The sequence below is a fragment of the Siniperca chuatsi genome, linkage group LG21, assembly GCF_020085105.1.
Source record: "Siniperca chuatsi isolate FFG_IHB_CAS linkage group LG21, ASM2008510v1, whole genome shotgun sequence".
NCBI lineage: Eukaryota > Metazoa > Chordata > Actinopteri > Centrarchiformes > Sinipercidae > Siniperca > Siniperca chuatsi.
In genome coordinates, this window is record NC_058062.1 from 12983196 (window position 1) to 13004456 (window position 21261).

General features: G+C 41.1%; 2 protein-coding genes across 16 annotated transcripts in view; one reads left to right on the forward strand and one right to left on the reverse strand.

Annotated features, from left to right (window-relative positions):
- Positions 1-198: 198 nt before the first annotated feature.
- LOC122868822 (centriolar coiled-coil protein of 110 kDa-like) lies at positions 199-9781 on the reverse strand. Of its 5 annotated transcripts, none has more exons than XR_006376187.1 (15): positions 9516-9703; positions 8506-8716; positions 7457-7585; positions 5199-6411; positions 4904-5025; positions 4433-4610; positions 4022-4131; positions 3782-3898; positions 2524-2625; positions 2327-2443; positions 2200-2258; positions 1975-2048; positions 1789-1854; positions 1578-1637; positions 1280-1368 (listed from the first exon to the last, which is right to left on the reverse strand). XR_006376187.1 is itself a non-coding variant. In XM_044181162.1 (14 exons), exons 2-14 carry the CDS (start codon positions 8668-8670, stop codon positions 1293-1295), a joined length of 2529 nt encoding a protein of 842 aa, XP_044037097.1. In that variant the 5' UTR covers positions 8671-8716; positions 9624-9781; the 3' UTR covers positions 199-1292. The 5 variants fall into 5 exon arrangements, 2 of the variants coding, with proteins under 2 accessions (XP_044037097.1, XP_044037098.1); XR_006376186.1 differs by having other exon boundaries at positions 1289-1368; positions 1774-1854; XM_044181162.1 differs by lacking the exon at positions 2200-2258 and having other exon boundaries at positions 199-1368; positions 9624-9781.
- Positions 9782-14137: 4356 nt separating this feature from the next.
- Positions 14138-21261, forward strand: part of sun1b (Sad1 and UNC84 domain containing 1b) — a 30553-nt gene continuing 23429 nt past the window's right edge. For 7 of the 11 annotated variants that reach the window (XM_044181170.1, XM_044181171.1, XM_044181175.1 and 4 more), the window contains exons 1-2: positions 19682-19903; positions 20344-20441. In XM_044181170.1, the coding sequence (XP_044037105.1) occupies positions 19892-19903; positions 20344-20441 (110 nt within the window). In that variant the 5' untranslated portion in view covers positions 19682-19891. Of the gene's footprint in view, positions 14313-17404; positions 17690-19681; positions 19904-20343; positions 20442-21261 lie in introns of those variants that run through there. The other 4 variants (XM_044181173.1, XM_044181172.1, XM_044181177.1 and 1 more) reach the window with 4 other exon arrangements.

A 21261-nucleotide genomic window follows, 5' to 3' on the forward strand; every position in this document is an offset into this window, starting at 1 on the left:
AATAGGAGAAAATGATCTTGTGTGCATGTGGATTAATGTGCCTTAAAGGCATAACCCTTATGTTTAAATTATATTAATGTCAACAGCACTGTATCATGAGATCTTAAACTGTCAATTACTCCCTTGTGTGGCTTGTGGAGTCAAGCCAGTTTCAGTGTAAATATATTTCCATTTTATCATGAATCAGAGTCCAGAAAATTCAAGTAATTTCAGAATTTATTCTGGTCATAGAAAACATGACAAGTTGGCATTTTAAATAATAAAAAAACATTTTTTTAAAAGAGAGAGTACAGCATGTCAGCAAACAACATCAACACACTACACTACTGACGCAGAAGTATAAAGTCAATGTGGTATCGCAGTGAACAAGTGGGTGTACAAATTCATTAACATGTGGTTAGATAATATGTTCCCATAAATACTATTTTATTCAGAGTCTGACCCCTTATTCTTGACATGGGCAGTGGGAAATAAGGGAAAAGTTCAGAGAATTTGGCATGCAATTTATGTGGTCTTAATAATTTAGTTTAATTCTCTTACTGACCTGTCTGCTGTGAATCTCCTGTTATGTGAAGCTACATAAATGTAACAGCCAGCCAGTGTGTAAACAAATACATTTAGATTTTTAATTCATTTGGCATTGATTTAAGTCAAATGTTGAAACACACTGAAATGTCTCAGAGTACTGTAAACTCAGCACCATTAAATAAAGAAACAAAGCACAAACAGGTACTCAAAGCCCTTGAACAAAAAACTTCAAATTAATGAATTATACGCACTTAAATATTTCCATGGCAACTACATTATGTGACTGTCAGCGTGAAACTGATATTTGTAAATTCACTTATAGCTATAAGCACTAAATGTTTATGAGCACAACTGGTAAATATATGCATGCTGAAATATTACAGATAGCAAAGGCATAGTTCATAGGCACAGATAAAACATTTTGACTTATTTTCCTTTAACTCTGACCTTCTTGTACCCAATGTACCCACCTAGTCATTAAATACTCCACACAAAATATCAAACTACATATGAGTTTTGTCTATAACAATCAGTTGTTGCCACTAAAAACTATTTCAGCAAGCTACAACAGTCAAAAACAGTGGCACTGTGATGGTGTATATCAATGAGCTAACGTGTGATAGTGAATACAATCATTTGAATTTCAGAAGGTAGATTAAAGACAATCATATTATTAGCAGCGCTGACTGGAGTTTCAGTGGTGTAAGGTTTGTATTAAAAGACAAAAAATTCAAGTTCACAGGTCAGGGGTGTTGAGTTACCCGTTAACCCAGAGAGTGCTGCTTCTTCAGGTTGTCTGAGCGCCTAACTCTCTCCTCTGGGGTCTTTCTGTACCAGCTCCTGGGAGGATACAGCCACTGTCATATAGTGATGACTTTAAAGACATTGGTGAAAGCCGAAATCCATTCATTTATGTACACTGTTGCCTTAAGCGAGAAGTGATTATGCCAGTTTATGTGATTTATGATAGCAAGATAAGGCACTTTGCAATTATAAGATAAGGGGCCAAAAGGTAAAACATGGTGAAACAAATAGAAGTATAAACTCACCCCTGGCGGTTCAGCTGGCCTGGGACAGGAGAATTTTGGCCTTGGCTTGGCTTCAGGACTCTGGGAAAGGAAAAAACAATGTATGTAGAGAGCTGCTTTGCTGGGGACAATAAACCCAGGAAGATTCAGGATAGAGCATGAAACCAGACAATATAAAGCATAAAATTTAAAAAATAAGGTGAAAACAAATTCTCACAGCTGTGTTTGTCACCTGTTGGTAGTGGGGCTCTTTGGCTTCTGTTGCATCTTCCTAGCCTGTGCAGGGGATTCACCAACCCTGAAGGAAATACACACAATAAAAACACTGCTGATCGCTGGATCTCATCATCGAAAACGTTAACATCTAAAACCAGATCCCATATGCTATGTAAGGCTGTGTTCCTCTTTCCTATCTTACCTCTTTTTCCTGTCCATAGACCTCTGTGTGGCAGCAGACAGAACCACTCTCTCCTTGGGGCACTTGGCTTTTTCCTGCAGGTTTGACAGTAAAGAACATAGTTTATGTTGGAAGTGCTGACAATGACAGACAGAGCATGTTATAAGCTTCACTGTAAGTTACTTTTTGAATCTGAGGATCAAGGTGCTATATAAATAAAGCTCATCGTGATTATTTGTGTCCCACCAGTTATCAGAAGGATGAAAAGATGTCTGAATGACGATGAACTTTCCTTTGAGGTCTACCTTTAAAAGAAGAGCAACAAATGTCACCTTGAGATGTGATTGATTACAGGCCTGTATTTTCAGGTTACCATGTCTCGTAGCTTCCTCTCTGCTCGGAGCTCCCTGTCCTGCTGCAGCAATGCTAATCGCTCCCCCAGAGGCATTTCAAAGAAGATGTCATGGATGTCATAAAGCGCTGCACGTAACTGAGGGACAAAAGATGCACACATAAACACAGAGAAAGATGGACCTCTGCTGTCTATAGACAGTAACTACACATTCATACCTGGGCTCTAACTCTCTCCTGCAGGGAGCGATCTTGTGCTGAGTAGGTGCCTCTCTTCTGTGGTGCTTCATTCTGGAATGACTGGATGAACTCCTGTGTATCCTAAGCACACACATATACATGACGATTAATTTGTTAAATAACTCTTATTACACTCACATTGTGTCATGGTTTTGGGTTTGTGTTCAGTCATTTCCTGATTTATTTTGAAATAGTCATCTTCCCTCATGGTTCTTACAGTTTTGCTTCCTGTCTTTGATTGTTTTGATTGTTATGATTGATATGCTCTGTTTCTTGTGGACCTTGTTTATGGACTTTGGATTTTGGACTTGCTTACCTGGTTGTGACCACTGCCTGCCTGTAACCTGAGTACGCCTTGTACATTTCATTAAAAATTGTTGAACTGAACCTGCTCTGCCTGCTGTCTGTGTTTGGGTCCTCTCCCTGTTTCCCAGCTTGACACTTCGTTGTAACAGTATACGAGGTGATTAATGACCTGATGTGCCTCAGAGACATATGGGACTTGATCTCCGATGACCTTCACAAAGAGGTAATCATTTCCCGGGGTCCAAGTAAGAGTGGCGACATTGCCCAGGCTGAGAAAATCAATCCCTGACTGGGTCACAGACTTTCTTGATACCCAGAAACCTCAGTCTTCTCTCCGGCCCACTAGAAACCAGCATGTTAGCTTCCAGCTTCAACCCCAGCCCGCCCCCCAGCCTGCCAACAACCAGCCTGAACTCCAGTCAGTTAGGCTCGGGTACATTAGCCGGCAAACTGCTGGTCCTGAGCCAGCCCAACCCCTGAACACATTTGAGGGAACTCGCCTAGCTTTTGGAGGTCCCCGTAGCCATCAGCTTAGAGTCTACTCTGCTAGTCTACTCTGCTAGCTACCAGCCATCATCCTTGCCTGCACCTCAGCCTGTTTCTGTTGTTGCTCCTCCTCACTGCTGCCCAGCTGCTCGTCCCCACAGCTGCTCAGCGCCACAGAGGCCGAGCTGCAGCAGTTTCCCTGATCTCCCTGAACTCTCTGAGCTGCAGCACATATTATTTAAGGTTCCACCTTCGTCGCCAGCATCCTGTTAGAGCTCCTGAGAACTACTGTCTTCTTGTTGAACTGAAATTGCTCTGCCTGCTGTCTGCGTTTGGGTCCCCCTGTTTCCCGACACTTAATCGTAACACAATGGTGTTTTTTGGACTGGCTGTACACATTTGTAGTGGGGTTTTTTGTGTGTGTGTATGTTGAGTGTAATCTCACCACAATGGTCTGGCGCAGGTGTTTGACCTTCTCTGTTTTGAGCAGTCTGCGTGTGAGGAAGCCGCGAATGCTGGCACCAATTCGACAGAACGCTCTCTGCTGCTCTGCGGTCAGAACCTGGAGGACACAACAAGGACCCAAGAAGATGGGAATGTGAAGATAGGAACATAAAGAGAGTTTGAGAAATAAAGGCACATCTATTGTACATACACACACACTTGTCTACTTGGGCATACCCACCAGACTTAGCCTTGCTCGAGGTTTGCTAACTGCCCATGTGGGCCCCCACAGATAGACGGGAGGCTGGACAGAGGGAGAGGACACACTGGAACTTACAGGACTGGGAAAACCTTGAGAAAGAAACAGATACTTTAAATTTAAACAGAGCTAGAACTGGTACCATATGCACAGCAGTCTTTTTAGCAGTTACTGCTGCTTTACTGAGAAATTCCTGGGAACAAGACACCGAAAAGTATGCCAGTACTGCAGTTAGGCATGTGCCAATATAATTTTTTTTGTTTGTGTAATTATCTTGTCAACATTCAACATCTATAGCTCTGATGTTTCATGGGAACTGTAATTGTAACAGTCCTTTGTCACCACTGTTTTACAAACTCAACACAGTAATAAGTGAGCATGATGAAGTGGTACCTATACTGTGTCCAGGTGATCGCTCAGATGGTGTGTGGGCAGGGCTTAATCCTGGGCAGGAGGGGCTCACAACAGGACAGCTGTCACTCACAGACCTACAACTCCACCCACAAGCATCCCCACTCAATGGTCGCACACACCCCTGCTCCTTCAGTCTTCTGTCTGTCTCCTCAAGCTCCTAACCACATGCGTATACACACACACACACACACACACACACACACACTTCAGTACTTTTATTCTTCACAACCACAGACACACATGTACAAGGTACAACATTATCTCTTTTGCAGCAGGAAACCTTAAGCAACAAGAGAATAAATTTACACCTCTGCATTGCAACTAAACAAAAGAATACATTTTGTAGGTTTTGTTTTCTTGGCAATATGTAAATAACTGATATACTACTGCACAAACATTTTTTGGTATCTACGTCTATTTAGAATAGATAATGTGATTCCATGTGCTGACCAGACGGAGGCGCTGTTGCTCTTTCTCCTGCTCAGCTAGGAGCAGCGACATTTGCAAGGCATGCTCCTCCTCCAGACGCCTTTGCATGTCCTCCAGTGTCTGCGCTCTCCTCTGGGTCTCCTCTGTTGATGTGTACAAATAAATACATTTATCTTTCAAAAGTTCTATCCTTTTCCTTCAACTCCCCTGCCTCTCCATCATACAATATTTAACCTAAAAGCTGCAGTGGGAGATCTCAGTGGGAACAATTTTAGTGAACTGTGTGCTTTACAGGAACTGTTCCAGAGGGACTCACCCGTCTTGCTGGCCTGTGCTTCAGCTGCATTTCTGAGGACAGTTGGTGTGATCCTCCCATTGTTTGTCTGCTGAGGGTCATCAGGTTCCATCCTGAGTGTGACCTGAGCCAAGTCAGGAGTCATGCAGGGCCTCAGCAGTGATGGTGAGGGATTATCTAACGCATATGACTGGTTTAAGGGGGCTGCAGGGGTGCGCCAACTTGGAGCCAACCGTGTAACTCCTGCCATGAAGCGAGGAACCCTTTCCTGGCTGCGGTCTATATGCTCAATTCCAGAGTGGTAGGCATGCAGCTGGCTGTCCAGCGTGTGGCAGCGCCGGCGAAATCCTGCAGCCAGATGGTCATGGTGTCCCTTCGGGCTTGGCCCTGAGGCACTAACGGGGCTACAGGTCTCCTGCACTGGACTGGTACCACAGTGGCTGGATCGACGATTGCCACTCCTGTTAACACCACCCCCACCTTCACTCCCTACTGAGCCCCAGTGATCGAAGGACTTTGTGGCCCCTAATTGGCCTCCCCAATCTTCCATGCCAGCACCTTCCCCTGACCTTCCTGGGCTTCGGGGGATAAGGTCTGCTGGGTCGATGGGAAATGAAATATGGATGTTCCCTGTAGAAACTGGCCGAGGTCTGCGTCTCTGTGGACGGGGACTAATGCTGGACTCTGGACTGGGGAGATGAGCATACCGGTCAGGTAGACTAGGTGAGAGGCTGCCAGACTGTTGGGGACTGGGGTCGTACAGAGGTTGATGCTGGATTTGGTTCTGAGGTGGGCCAATAGGGCTATGGTGCAGACTGAATCCAAACTCAACGCCTATGTCCCCCATGGGACTACAACTCTTATTCTCCTTGTCAGAGACAGTCTCAGGCGGGGTAGTCCTGGTGACTGTGTGGACAACTTTTGACCCCTGCTGACTCTGCTCTCTTTTAACATACTCCCTTGATCTCTTAAGAAGGCTGTCCAAACTAATGTCCTCCTCCTCCTCTTCCTCCTCACTCTTCTCTTCCCTCTCCACCATCACTTCCTCCACTGCCTTGTAGCTATTGAGGATGGGGGTCTCAGAGCATGGAGTGGCAGGCTGATCATTTGTCTGAAGCCCAAATCCAGGTTCTCTGGGAAGTCCGGGAGAGTCAGTGACCAGGGTGTAGCCACTGACTGTTGCAGATTTAGAAACTGGCAGCTTCTCAACCTCTTCACTTGGTACTTTATGTGTCTGTGCAGAGATAATAAGTAATGATGACCAATTATCAAATAATTGCTTAAATCAAAAGCGACAATAAAGACTGACCAGCTCGTGCCATTATTTACCCAATTTCTCCTTTAAAGCAGGTCATTCATCACTGACATACAAACAATTAAAAGGAAAATAATATCAGATACTCCAGTGTTGGTCCTCAACTAAATGTCAGATGCCTAAACTGAAAAAGTCACTTGTAAAGTATGTTATCCGGACTTTAGAATGACCCAATTTGTAAACTTAAACCCAATCCTAACCTAGCCCTAGCCTTATCACTTCCAACATGAAAAATCTAAGCAAATCTAAGATTAATATTACCCGAGACACTGAATGCTTATTTGCTATTTCCACACCTATCATCACCTGAAATTCCTTTTGTGACACACTTGATATTTATCCAGATCTCTTAATAAATAGCTCAGTCTGGATGTTAGTTGGTTTTTCAATAAAAATACATATACATCCTTTTGGTTGTGGTACAGACACATCCAAGAGGCAGAAGCAACAACGAACGACTGGCCAGCAACGTTTATTCAAAGACCAAATTTCATAACGAGCTGATTACTGAAGTGGACAACATAGCTTTGGATGTTGAGTTGACAAAAAAGGGCCATCATCAGGTAAAAATAGCACAGCCTACCGGAGAAAGCGTTGGGTCTGCAAATGTCACAAGAGTTTCTGGGACAGACTCTAATTCGGTTTTTGTGCTATATTGTGGGACAGACACACAGACCTAGATGAAGCGTGTTTATGAAAAGATACAAATAAAGTGGCTTAATCTTTTCTTTTATGAACAGAGAGTAGTAAAATCTATGTTGTATGACTGTCATTAGCATTTGGATGAGGCATATTACTTTTTCTATGGAATGGACTGATTTTGCTATTTAATTTCACCTATTAAATGCACACTATAAGCCTACTCAATATCACATTGATTTACCAAACTTATATTCCTTTTTCCACTGGATCCTGACCCAGACCACACCCAGGCCTGTCACTAGGACCATACTGTGCTACTGACCTGAGCCTGTTCCAGTATGTCCTGAACCCGGGCCAAAAGGTTGTTCCTCTGCTGGTTCTGCCTGTTCACCTCCAGCTGGATTGCCCTCTGTCTGTGGTCACATATCTCACTGCGCTGCTCAGCACTCAACTGGAAAAAGAAAATACACACTCTTTGAACACTGATTCAAAAACCTGAAAACCTCTCAATCTACACTTAATGCAACTTACTGCTTGAACAGACTCGAGCGATAACACATGAGAAAAGATTAGTGGAGAACTCGTTACGACAAGGTTTCCAATACACATCATGTATTTTATGAGGTTTGTTTGTGAATTATTTTCCGTTATTACTGATAACACAATCACTCTTCTTCCACTTTATGTTTGTGTCTCCTTTATTTGAGTGGCAGAGAAATACTCAGCCTCACATTGGCCTCTCCATCATGTGGCTATTCCTGAGAACTCGTTTTGTCAGCAGTCACTAGCAGATGGATTCTCCTGCCTAACATCAAACAGCCTTGGTGTTCCTCGTCATCAATTATCTCCTCTCTCTTTCCCCTGCCAACTGCTGATTTAATTGGGACTAGTCAGCTCACGTGTTTCAGATATATTATGTAGGTCTCAAAAAGAAATGTTTTTTTCCCCCAGTGTTAACCTTTAATTTAATTTAAACTGTGCAATTATGTAACTCTGTGCACATTTATGTTTTATGCCTGAAATACATATGACATCCTTCTCATTGTTACCATAACTGAACAGTGTGAGCAATGCTTTCTGTTACTATGGAGCATAGAGATACAAACACACAGCCACAGCAGGACAGTGACAGATATATAGACTTTCTAGGGAAACCAACCAAACATTTTGTCATTAAAAAGCAGAGCCACCATTGTGGCAACACATTTCTTGCTTTGGATATCGAGCCATCTGCACACCTCTTAAAAACATCCATTAGCTATGGCTTTTGTCTACTTTTGATGAAGAAACTGTAGAAACGTGAATTGGTTTAGCTACATCTTGTGTTGTGCCTTCAGCATAAGTTCTTGTGTCTGTTTATTTCGTACTTACCAGAGGCGAAAGCACAGCTCTTCCATGGAAGCGGATGACAGAGCGAGCTTTCAGGGACCACAGTGGCTCACATGTCGTCTCCTTGAATTTCCCCTCCTCCTGCAGTATGGCCAAACTCCGCAGACAAAACTCCTCATAGCTTTCCATCTCTGAACACCCACACATCCACACTCTGAATAGGAAACACTCACCATGTAGCCTTGTCACCCAGCTGTTAAATGAAATAGAGAGGGTGGAATTAGATGGACGTCCACACAAGTCAATGGACATGTGAACTTAGACTGCAATGGGTGTGGATCACTAGAGGAAACCATCTGGGATGAAGTGGAAGAGCAGGACAAATCACCTACAACAAAAGAGGGGCTGTCTGCCCTCATCGGTTTTATCACACTCATCACATTACTGCAATTCCTTTCTATCAGACCTTGCTGGTGACTGACTTCCTTTTCCGCGTCACATGGAAATGCATATGGAATCGTGTGTCTGATCAATACAGTTTCTATTTCTGAAATGTCTGTCAGCAAATGGATGGTACAGACCCTTCACAGACAGGTAGTGTAACACAGGGCGTTAGCCTAAGCGCACAGCTGTGGTATGATACATAATTTCAGTGAAAACTGCTTTGTAATTAGTGTTACTCGTTTTCTCTATAGAGTAAATGGTCATCCCTCGGTAGGTACAGTCAGGTAATTCAACCTGAGGTCCTTACGATGCTGCCAGTGACCTAGTGGTCTTCAGTCGCCTAATTACAGTAACATTAGCTAACCCACACTGATTCATTACAGCCTAATGAACGCACAGTAGAGGTGGGAATGGTTTTCTTTTTGTATCCAGCTATTACAGAGCAAGCGTGATACCGGCAGTTTTGAAGGTATAAACTAAGAGATAGTCGATCGATTTTACGGAATCTTTTGAAGCCATAAAGACGTTTTAGTACAGCTATGCCGTGGCAGAATGACTGATAACATTAACGTTACACCCGTGCCAATTGCTCGTTACCCCTTTCTTACCTTCCCGGTAAAGAAAAAGTGATATCCCTTTTCCTTTCTCCCGACGGCTAGTGTTAGACACGCGCAATTGTCGCAGGGGAAATAACAAAGTGCGGGTGCATTATGAACCTTATAGTTCTCCTCTCAATCTCGGGTTGCCCATCATCATCGTTTTCAACTCTTCCGGGCTCCAACAGCGCCTCCTAGCAACAGCACGTGGGCCACGTTCCAATACGGTCTACGCGACCTGTCCGCACTGCCTTCTCGGGAGATTCCATTATCAACTATTTCATTCACGCACGGAGAAATAAATGATTCTAGAATGTTTTATAGAATGTTTTGTTCAACTGGTGCGACGACTCATGGCGGGAAAGAGGTAGTAAAAAACCAGAGGAAAGGGTGAAACTGAGAAAAACTGAACCAGATCTTTGTCGAACAATTAGCCTTCAAAATCCAAAATCACCTCTTTTGGGACAGATTAAAAAGAATAGTTGTCCTGTTGTTCATTCCACAAAATTTGCTGCTGGGACCCTATTAATATATTATAATTATTATAATTATAATTATAATAATAATAATTATTATTATTATTATTATTATTATTATTATTATTATTATTTATATAACTGCCTGTTCCTCCCACTCTCTGTGCATTGTGTGACAGTATTCCTATTCTGGAATTTTACATGGCCCCAGTTTTGCTGTGTGGAAATCGGATTAAACACAAATGAATATAGGAATTTCTCCATGTCTGCACATCATAAACTGAAATAATGGTCTTTAATTTAGATTTTGATAGGGCCCCGCTTCAAGACAGGGCCTCGACATTAGGTAACAAAACAGGTGCACCTAAAGGTCCTTTTACCAGTTTTTATTGTGTTTTAGTAGTGCATATTCCAAAAACTAGTGACATTACCACAATAATTGCCACAAAAAGCTGCAGCCTGCTCCCTGTGGGGAGGGAATTTGCCTACTTTGCCCGGGTGGTATTTCAGCATGGGAATTGTCATTATCTAAGCATTGTGCAGGTAACAATATGGGCCATATTGATCTATTTTCATTCATTCATAGGAATTCATGTTTTCAACATCACTTTAATAAGTCTATGATCATATTTTCTCATTTGCATCTTGAGTATGATGAATGATCATGTCTCTGTTTCAGTTAATTATAGTATATAATGCACAATGTTGTTTTTTTTACTAGTGGAAACTGTTAATTACACAATTTCCAGCTGTTGTGCAGTGTTTCTATTCTGTAGGATGACATGGATCCATATTTATTCCTTGAGATTGTATTTTGCAGCAGTAAATAGCCAGGTACTCATATAATGTTTCTGTATTTGTTCTGAGGGGTCTGGATCACAATGAATGGTTGACTGAAAATTTTACTAAGCTAAATTAACATTATGTTCAGCTGTGATGGCGGTTCCAGACTATCAGTAGATCAGTTTCCAGTCTGCAGCATTCTCCTGCTTTCCTGTTCAGCACAGGTGGAGCTGCCCAAGGTGCTTGAGGTATTTGCTGTTTCAAATATCAATGGTATTTTAACAAACTCTGCCAATATTGTGCAGTTTCTGGTCACCACTCTGGTATTTTATTTTAATCTTGGTCATCAATGTGCCAGGGCTGGATTACCAACTGGGCAAAGTAGGCAACTGCCCCAGGACCCCAGCCCCCCAGGGGCCCTAAGTCCCAGGTTTACTGCAGGTCAATGGGTTTTGGTAATTTGGCTAATTTCAAAGTTGTGAGAGAATGCGCAACACTACATTACAGTATCAAATAAGGTGGGTTCTGTGTTACTAGGAAATTTGGGTCCCTGTCTTGTAGAGGGACTCTACTGTGTCAAAATCCAATTTTTAGATCTTTTTAATATCATATTGTGGTCACATGAAACAAATTCCTAAATAAAGATGCATTTAATCAAATTACCACAAACTAACCATGTAGTATTATTCCTGCACAGTACTCAGTGTCACTGGGCAAAGCTCCTATATGATGTCTGCTGTGTGCACTGGACTTATGGAGAACCTGGTGCAGACAGGATGCATACACAGTCCACAGAGAGCAGTGGGTGGGTTTGAAGGGGGGTTTCGGGGGCCCAACAGAAAATGTTTGCCCCAGAGCCCTCTATCAGTTTAATCAGGATCAGACTGTGGCTCTGTTGCCAGGTTGTGCTCATTTGAATTTGCACTTGTTTGTCAACTGGAAAAGATTATATATATATATATATATATATATATATATACAGTATATATCCTAAAATAAATGATAGTGGGTATAAAGCCCTTTGTATTATTTTACATTGCTGTAAGGCCAGGCCATGTGAAGAGACAGGGGCCCCCACCATGCCGGTTATAATGTACAGCCCAACTGATCAATGATATCTTTATTACACTGACACTCAAAAACACAGTATCATGACAACAAGCCATCACACATTCAGTAGCAAGCAAAATGACGTTGTTGTTTTCACAACTCGTCTCTTGAGTGCACGGGTGAACCTGAATGAGTGGGTAGAGAAATGCGCACACGTTCCTTGTTGTCCCGAAGTAGAGCTTCAATGTCACTTTCGATAAAGGTGTTTTTTTTGGAACCCTGTCACAAAAGTTAAACAGTGTTAGTTTTCATGGCAGCAATTTAGTCTAATTAGATGGATATTAATGTTTATGTGTTTCATAACTATACCCACAGCCTACCTCAAAAGACTGCCTTTTCACCCCTACACATGCTGTGGACTGCTCATAACACAGGACTATATCCAGATGCTTTGGTTCTTTATTCACCAAAGCTACATGGAACTGGTTATAATAGGAATCTGGATGGGGATTGAAAAATAAATCGTTAATTAGAGTGTAAAAAATATGCAAATCCATTGTTATTTCATCCTGATCTTACCTAACAAGTGCATGCAGGAGGAAGTCATTTTGTCCTCAGAGATATGGTCATGTTTATAGGACAGCAGTTTTTCACACACCCCCCCACTGATGAGGTTCTCAACTACTGTCTGTCTGCTCTCATCTGGGGCCCCCTTCATGGCTTTCTCGATCTCTGGAGGGCAGTATGCACATGCTTTTATTTACTTTCTATGTCTTAAAGAAAATACAAAGTCATAGGAGGAACAAGTGACACACAGTGTCACACAGGATCACTTAGGTGATAATTCAGTGCGATCATTTTGAACCATTGCTTCTAGCTCTAAGGCAAGCTGAATAGTTTTCCACCATACCTCGTGCTGCTGTTAGACAACTCTCACAATAGGCGTCTGTTAAAAAGAAAACACGCTGGAGCCACTATCCAACAGAAACCAAGACTAGCCAAACTACAAATACTATCATGACTGAGGAAACCATGGTAGCAGAATTGTAGTGTTTCATTTACTTACAGTGTTCCTTGTCATCAGGCTGCACAGGAAGAAGGTAGCACATATACATTGCAAAAATGAAGATCTTCATGGTCAGTGGCCGTAGAACAAACATGCAAACTGAGAACTGACAGCTCTCTACTCACTAGGAAAGACACATAATGTTCGAGCAGTCAACTGTACTCAAGCTAAATCATCTTCCCTTTCATATAATGCGGTCATGTGATCTTAAGGACAATGGGATCACATCATTCCACAAATGACAGGTGTCCAGTTTTTCAAGTTTTCTCTGACTGTTTAAAGATGTTGCTCACAGGCTGAGTTGTTGCTGGTCTTTGAACAGTCTCAAAGCACTGTGAACTCAAAATACACATTTTGCAACTGTACTTTAGGATTCAGCACAGTCTCGACAGAGACATATAAATACAAGAGGACTTAAGAGATACAGTATTTTTTACCAATAGGAGGGGAAAAGAACAAGAATAAGAAAGAAATATTTAGAACACTGTTGCAATTAATTACTGTTTTTTTAGAGAGATTTTTCTAGCACTGAGATATTCTTAGCTATTATATGAACTTAATTAACAGCGCTGCAAATAAGAGATAGCCAGGATATCAGTTTGCTTAGTATTTCTTTGTTTGAGCTTATTAGTTTAATCAAGCAGTTCTTATTTTTTGTGGAAAGTCCCTTCACAGATACATTGATATACCTTGACCCAACTGTAAGAACTTGAGAATCAATATTATTATAGGAAACAGTTTAATATCTTCTTCTTGTCATTATTATTATTATTATTATTATTATTATTATTATTATTATTAGTGGTAGTTGTAGTACTAGTAGTTAGTGGTGGAAGAAGACCATTTACTTAAGTAAAAGTAGCAATACCACAGTGTAGTAAATGACCTGCATTCAAGAAAAAGTACAAAATTATTAGCATCATGGGCTAATTGTAATTACTTTATAAAGTATACTGCTGTGTAGCTTAATCTATAAAAAATACATCACATTTTATTTGTTTGATAATAATCTGAATCTGTAAATTAACTAGTAACTAAATGTATCAAATAAATGTAATAGTGTAAAAAGTACAATATTTGCTCTTTTATACAGTCTATGGTCAACGTACTTAGTTACGCTCCACCACTAGTAGTAGTATGGTACTGTTAGTTGTTGTTTTGTCAGCGGCCACTAAGTGATGCTGTTTTATATCGAAAGCTAGTTTCAAGGACTTTTTGGCAGATCCCATATATGGTCATTTTTACCATATAAGGGTTGAGGCGTGTGACGCTGGTTTCGCAACGGAAAATATGACAGTGTGCGGGAAAGGCGAACGTTAGAGCAAGGTCCTCTTTTCAGGGGAGTAAATGTGCCACTGCTTGTGAAGCATTAACGAAGTGAATGTAACTCGCTACAAGATTAAGGTTGACAGTCGCCAGCGTCAGAGTCAACGTGTGAGTAGTCCAACTTCTGTATTGATAATTATGTTAATTCATTCCTCTCCTGAACTGTCACGAGAGGCTACAACTTATCTCCAGCCTTAAGTTTGCGGATAGTATCCTTAACGTTTTGTTCTGTGGGGCAGTATTTTTGGGAACACGTGCTGAATCTTCCAGGTGTAGTCTTATCTGCAGAGGTTTTACTGATCAGATGCATATGAACATAAAGAAGAAAAGATATGAAACCTCGAGACTGACTTCAGCTTTTGGTTTTTCCTGACCAGTGCAGTAGCAGCAGGGTGCTAGGCTAATTTATTGTATGGTGGTCACTGGACATTTTACCTATGCATTAACTGGACATGCCACTTTCTCCAACTGCAGTCATTGGAAGGCTTATTAAATTGCCTTGCAAGCGATCACATTTTAAGTGTTTGTTTTCGTGAACTTCACATCAGCAAAGGCAGAGTATCCATGCGAAGCGGGGGGCTTCAACCCTGTATACTTCCGTCTTCGTTTAAATCCGGGAGACACTTGCATTTTGTAGGCTATAGATTTTGTTTTCTTCAGCATTTGTATGCGTAAAAAGTAATTACAGCGGCAGTAACTACTCGCTTATCTTGTTAAAACAGTTTCTGATAGTCCGCAAGATGTTTGGTCCCAGGCTGTTCCAGACACAGAGGACTGGAGTCATGGCTTGAAGAAGGTGTGTTTCCATTGGTGGAAAGTAGCCAAGTATTTTTAGGTACTTGTACTTTACTTGAGTGTTTCCATTTTTATACTTCATTCATAATTCAGAGGGAAATATTGTTACTACTTTTTACTCCACTGTATTAATCTTAAAGCTATAGTTTAGCTACTAGTTACTTTCCCGATGAATATGTTACATAAAAGACATATGATAAGCTTTTAAAATATATTGAATTGTTCAAAATTAAACCAGCGATTTCCAACCTTTTTGGCTTGTGACCCCTTACAAGAAAGCAGTGTCAGGTTGGGGGGCCGTTCACAAAAAAGGTCCCTAGACCTACTAGAGTTTTTGGCAGAACTTGGTTTTATTCCCCTCTCCTCTCTCATTAATCTCATGACCTCTCAGATTTACCTACTGGAGGGGCCTGACTCCTAACCACTGGACTTAACTACCTAACTATATGTAAAGTAGTTAGAAGTAGCTTCACTTTGACCAGCTACAGCAGTAAAATGCTGCTGTCCAGCAGATGGCGCCTCGCCTAAGACCTTGAATGCTCTCATCAGTTCAATTACAGGATTCAGATTTTGATATCAATAATATTCAATGTATCTCTGTGGAACATTTCCTGCTTCAACTGATCAGCTGCAGAGAGGTCAGAGGTCAGTTGCAAAGCAGCATCCACCTGATGTGTTATAAAGTATAATGTTATGCCACCCTGCTGCCAACACACACACACATATATATATAATAGTAATAGAATACTGTTTTTCTTTGGGGGGTTTTTATATGACAGGCAGTGACAACTCTGACAGTGTGTTTTTGCCAGTGGTGGAAGAAGTACTCAGATACTTTACTTAAGTAAAAGTAGCAATACCACAGTGTAAACATAGCTACTCTGTTACAAGTAAAAGCCCTGCATTCGAAATTCTCCTCAAGTAAAAGTACAAAACTATTACTAGCAAAATGTACTTAAAGTATCAAAAGTAAAAGTACACGCTATGCAAAATTGCCCCTTTCAGAGTGTTAAATTATGGAGCCTTCAGTGTCCTAAAACACACACATATTGTTTTATCTTGTGCACACAAGATGATAGTTTTTACACACAAGTTATTGTGTGAAGCAAGACAAGAAATCATTTTTAGGGACTGCAGGGGCTCTCCTGTTTTTCAGAGTGAGCCGTCACATGCCGTGGTCTACTGTCTTTCTCTAGCAATACTAATTCAGCTTCGCTCTTAATGATAATAATGCAATGATACATCAGAAAATGAACAATTTGATTTCTTATAAGGTATAGGACACTCTTTAGTCACGGTGACCCACCTTGAAAGAACTTTAGGAAACCCTGGATTACACACTAGCAGACCTTTATTGAGTAATAAAAGCAATACATAACTCTCAAAATTGTCTCCTAATTAACATTTTTGTGAGCAGTGTTCATACATCTTTCATTGTGTTGTTTCATCATGACTGAACGAATAGAGAGAACATTGTAATAACTTTCTTTCTATTAGTGCAGTGGTTCATTGGTCAAATCCGACTTTTAAAATGTTTGTAGTAACAATACTGATGCCAACTTTTTCCTCTTACTGCAGTCTAAGGATTAGTTTCAAGTTTGTATCAGTGCTGAATGGAGCATAAACTAGACAGGGCCATAGCTAACACTGAGGTCATGTCCTTTTTTTTTTTTTCTGAGAATTTGGGGGCCAGTTTATATTCTACAATTGAAACTTGTGCATGCTGAGTATCTTACAGGTTTTGAGACAGCATTTTTTTAAACAGAAAATATAATTTAACAGTTATTAAACAAAATATTCTAATGATTTGAATGCAATTAAATGCAATCAAATTTTTATAGACTTTCCTTTTGGGGTCTGGTTGAAAAATTTCTGCAGGGGTAGAGTTGGGGGGATTTGGACGCATGAGCTCAAGATTTTAAAAATCCTGACTGTGTCCCTGCAATTAAATATGGCAGAATATAGCAATGACTTGCCAACTTTGATCTTGTTTACATAATAATTGAGAGCAAAAAACATGGTTGCCAGAAAGGTATTTCATAAATTGTGATATTATTATTATTATTATTATTATTATTATAACAATAATTTGTTATAATATAATAACATATTATTAGAATAATAACATAATACTTTATTATTTGTATTATTATATCAAAGATCAGTGATGCGTTGTGTTTTGTTGTTTTGGTGGCAGATGTGATGCGGGGACCTTCAGTATCAGTTGAGATCCCCTCCAGGGGTTCAATGTCAACTTAAACAATAGTGTGATCCCCCTCAGTGCACGGAGCTGGAGCAGCAGTCCGGTCCATGCCGTTGCACCAGTGCTGCTTTCCTCCAATAGATTTAAAGTGTGCGCCCTGGCCGACAATAGAGGGCCTGGGAGTGGGAGGATCAGCTCGGCAGCGATCCTTCTGGCTTTGTTACGCCTGGGAAGCCATTTTGGAAATCTGCTTGTTGTGCACTAGCATAACACTCACAAGCTACTTGCAAACTTTGGTGTTTTTTTGTATTAGAAAATCAACGCTTGGGATCTGTGGGTCCACAGTAATACATAACCTTTGGGTTCCCGTGCGTCGGGATGCTGGCAGAAGTTTGCGCATCTTCCGTGATAGTAATGTGTGGACCCTTTTTTCCTTTTGGATTACGCTCTTAAAGAATAATAACATACATGGACTCTAACCGCCCGGGCAAGTTGACATGCTACTATAAATAACATCCTATACCTGAATGTAGCTGCAATTTTCTGTTGTGAATGTGTCATTGCGTTAGATCCAGATGTATTTTGTCCTTGCTGAGCTCCTTTACCCACAACTAACGCAATCTCAGGCCTTATTTTCTTGGCAGATTTTTACACATCTGCGACATTATTACAGTTAAATATGTTCTGCATTATTAAGAGTGCGTGTTTTTACTGAGAAATGTAAAATGAGCGCGGATTATAAGAAAAGTGCGTTGCTCAAGCCCGTCAATGCTTTGGTGAGTGACGGCGTTGTTTAAGTACATGGCGTCTAAATTTAGCACTGGGCAATGTGAGAATATAACTGGGCTTATATGTCATTTGGCCGGACACTATCTGCAGTTATTATTAAACTAAGTATGTGTTTTTAACGCCTCCAGTCTGAAACACTGTTTTGACAGCAGGCGGGCTTGTCACAGGATGCAGTCGCAGGTAGTTTGCGTAAAGGAGCCAGCAAAACAAACGTGTGAGGAGAAATACAGTACTGTGGGAAAGGTGTCATGGCATGTTTAGACTGTAGATGTGTGTTTGTGGGATGTACGAACGGTCTGTTATTGTTCAACCTGTCTCCTGAAATATGAGCTCAAGGATTAAAGGCTATAGCGTACTATTTGTGAAAGATTCAGTCACCTGCTTAGATAAAAACTGCAGAACATAAATGGCTCTTTATTAAGAACACCTGTGGTTAGACAACAGTTTGATCAGGCTGATGTTTAAGAGCGTTACACCATGCTGTCCCTCATTCTCAGTTGATGTACTGTAGGAGGTTGGTATTTGATTTTGCTTGCTTCATCATTCATTGCACCAGTTGACAAAAAAAAAAAAAAAAAAAAAAACAACTAATCCTGGCAGAATTAAAGTAGTCCCCTCGGCTTCTGGATATTTGTTTCCGTTTATCCCTCTTTTCGGCTTGGGGACTTGGATGTGGATTTGAAACATGATTAAGATTATGGGTTGAGATTTTGGTGGTGGATTTTAGGGAAAACCCTCTGTTTTATTTGCCGCTCTGTTTTTGCATTGTCTCTCTGGTTGAATAGCTGAGTAGAAGTTGGAGAAGAAGTTCCTTTCTTGCTCAGAATATATGAGGAAGTTTTGGTCACATGGATAGAGTGGTATGCAGCACAGTTACTCAGTTGCCAGTTTATTATGTACACCTAGCTAAAACTACTGCAGTCTAATACAACAGTCCTACAATAAATCCTATGAAGTTTATAATGTTGTTTTTGTTTAAACTGTTTTTAAAGAGCTGTCAACTTTCTGATCATTTTGGAGGCTGTAGTTTGTGCTGCTGTTGCATTGCATTGTATTATACAGAGAGATTTTTTTATTATTTAGCCCAGTTCCCAACCTTTTTGGCTGGGGAACCCTTATGTATAAATCAGTGTCTAGTTGGGGCTCCTATTCACATTTCAGATGTCTCAGATGAGTGGTTAGCACTTCTCACATGGTTGCATTTAACTAACTGTTCAGATTATCCAATATTTCATAAAGAATCAAAGATTAGAGAGAAGTCTGAAAAATTAATCAAATTCTGTGCATCAGAACTTTGTTCTTTCCTCTTTCCTCTCCCATTAATCATCTCATGTCCCCTCAGCTTTATCTTGTGACCCTTTTGAAGGGGTCTAACCCCTACATTGGGAACCACTGAATTAGCCGTATCCTCACTGATATGAATGGGGTGAACAAAATAACAAACACCTCTCTGTATAATGCAATACAGTTGCAACACTGCTGTATTAGACTGCCTTCGTTTTAGCCAGGTGTACCTAATAAACTGGCAACTGAGTGCATTATGGTAACATTATTTGCACAGCTTGTTCACATAATGTCGGTTCCACTATGAGAAGCTCAACCCTCAGACCAGTTGTTTCCCGCCCATTGCCTAAAACCCAGCCCCACCCCTTGCTGTTACTTGGTTTCATAATACTGCTCTTTCTGTGTGTGGAGCTCAACCAACAAGTCAGTGTAGGAGTAGCTGTCCTGGTGAGGAGTCTGCGTAATACGGGAGAGAGGCGCGTCGTTCTTTCTGTCCTGTCTCTACCAGCCATTCCTGTCAGTTGCTGAATGGTTGCCGTCCGGAGGAGAAGAGACAAGTCATTCATTACAGCTGCACGGCGTCCATAGCCTCCGTCAACAACCAGCCAGAGCCAACATGCAGGAAGAGGTCGGCCAACTCTCGTCCACTGTTAGAACCACAGTAGCATTGTTGTGTTTCTGGGGACGAGGAATGTCCCGCAGCTCTCATTAGGGCCTGCCTGGGCTGCCTGTACATGGTCGTACAGCGTAGCAGTAACCGGTGGTTGGGTTTTCTTGGAGAGCAGCCCAGTGAATAGCGCTAGAATTGATTTGGGAAGAGGCAGGGAGTTTACCAGGGCTGTATTGTATTTAATGTGTAGATGCTGTTCTGAATGTTTTTTTAAAAATACAATTACACAGTGGCAGAACTTGAGCTTATTAGCAGAACTAATTTGTCTGCAAGAGACAGGCTGAACAAGGCAGTGCTTGCGAGTGAGTGTGTATGGAAGTTAGTTTGTACTTGTTATCCCTCTCTACCATGTCAGCTTTGGCTAAAGAGTCCTGTCCCTTGCATCCTGACTCTTGCAGTCTGAACAAAGAAGAATGACCATGGATTTTTCCCAACTGCACACATATACGCCTCCACAGTGTGCTCCAGAGAACACCGGCTATACCTACTCTCTCAGGTGAGACCTCAGTGCTGTGCTGCGGTACGCTTGGCTGCAGCATAAAACAGTCAGGCCTATGGCATTTCAGTTACACCCTGCATGTCATTTGTGACCCCATGCAGCGAGAATGAACTCCAAATTAAGCTAAATTGTTCTTGAGACCCTGCTGTTGCATTTTAATCAGTCTTAAGGCTTTGCAAGTGCAGTGTCGACCAGCTAATTCATAATCCATTTGCTCTTGTCTTGTTTTCCCCTGATCAGAGTATGCTATTGAGCACTGTCAACCTTAATGCTATTATAATAATTGTTGTTAGTTTGCTCATGTCATTATGACAGTGTAATATAATGAACGCCAAATTATGCCAGAGGTTGTTTTACATTCACTACTCGTGTGCTGTTTTTTTTTTTTTTTTTTTTGCGTCCTGTTTAAAGCCAAAACCTTTAAGAGCAATGAGCCGACTGTATGTTGTTTTTAGGATGCAGCTTGCTTCAATAGTCGAGCCCTATTTAACAGTTAGATTGGAAATGGGCTACAAATACAGTAATAGCATTAAATGATTTAAATGTATTTATTTTGATGGCATTGTTATTTTGTAACTTTCAGAGGGTTTGTAAGTCAGTGACTCTTTTTATCTAAAAAAGAAATCCTGTGGTTTTGATGACTCAGCCTCATGAGTCAGTTAGTGTGTGTGTGTGTGTGTGTGTGTGTGTATGCTTAGTAGGGATTTGGGGAATCTTGCACAGGGTAAAGAGTATGTACCCTGGGTTTCTCTATATCTACTTTCACTATATTGTAAAATCAAGGAGCTTTTAAGGAGTTAAAGGAAGCACAGCCACA

What these genes read in the sequence shown, in the direction of transcription:
- LOC122868822 (XM_044181162.1), bottom strand. Translation starts at nt 8,670, where the DNA reads ATGTGTGGGTGTTCAGAGATGGAAAGCTATGAGGAGTTTTGTCTGCGG. An exon ending in CTCGAGCAAGGCTAAGTCTG is followed by an intron (nt 3,899 to 4,021) that starts GTGGGTATGCCC and finishes TGTGTCCTCCAG; the next exon opens with GTTCTGACCGCAGAGCAGCA. An exon ending in AGGAGAGAGTTAGAGCCCAG is followed by an intron (nt 2,444 to 2,523) that starts GTATGAATGTGT and finishes TTTGTCCCTCAG; the next exon opens with TTACGTGCAGCGCTTTATGA.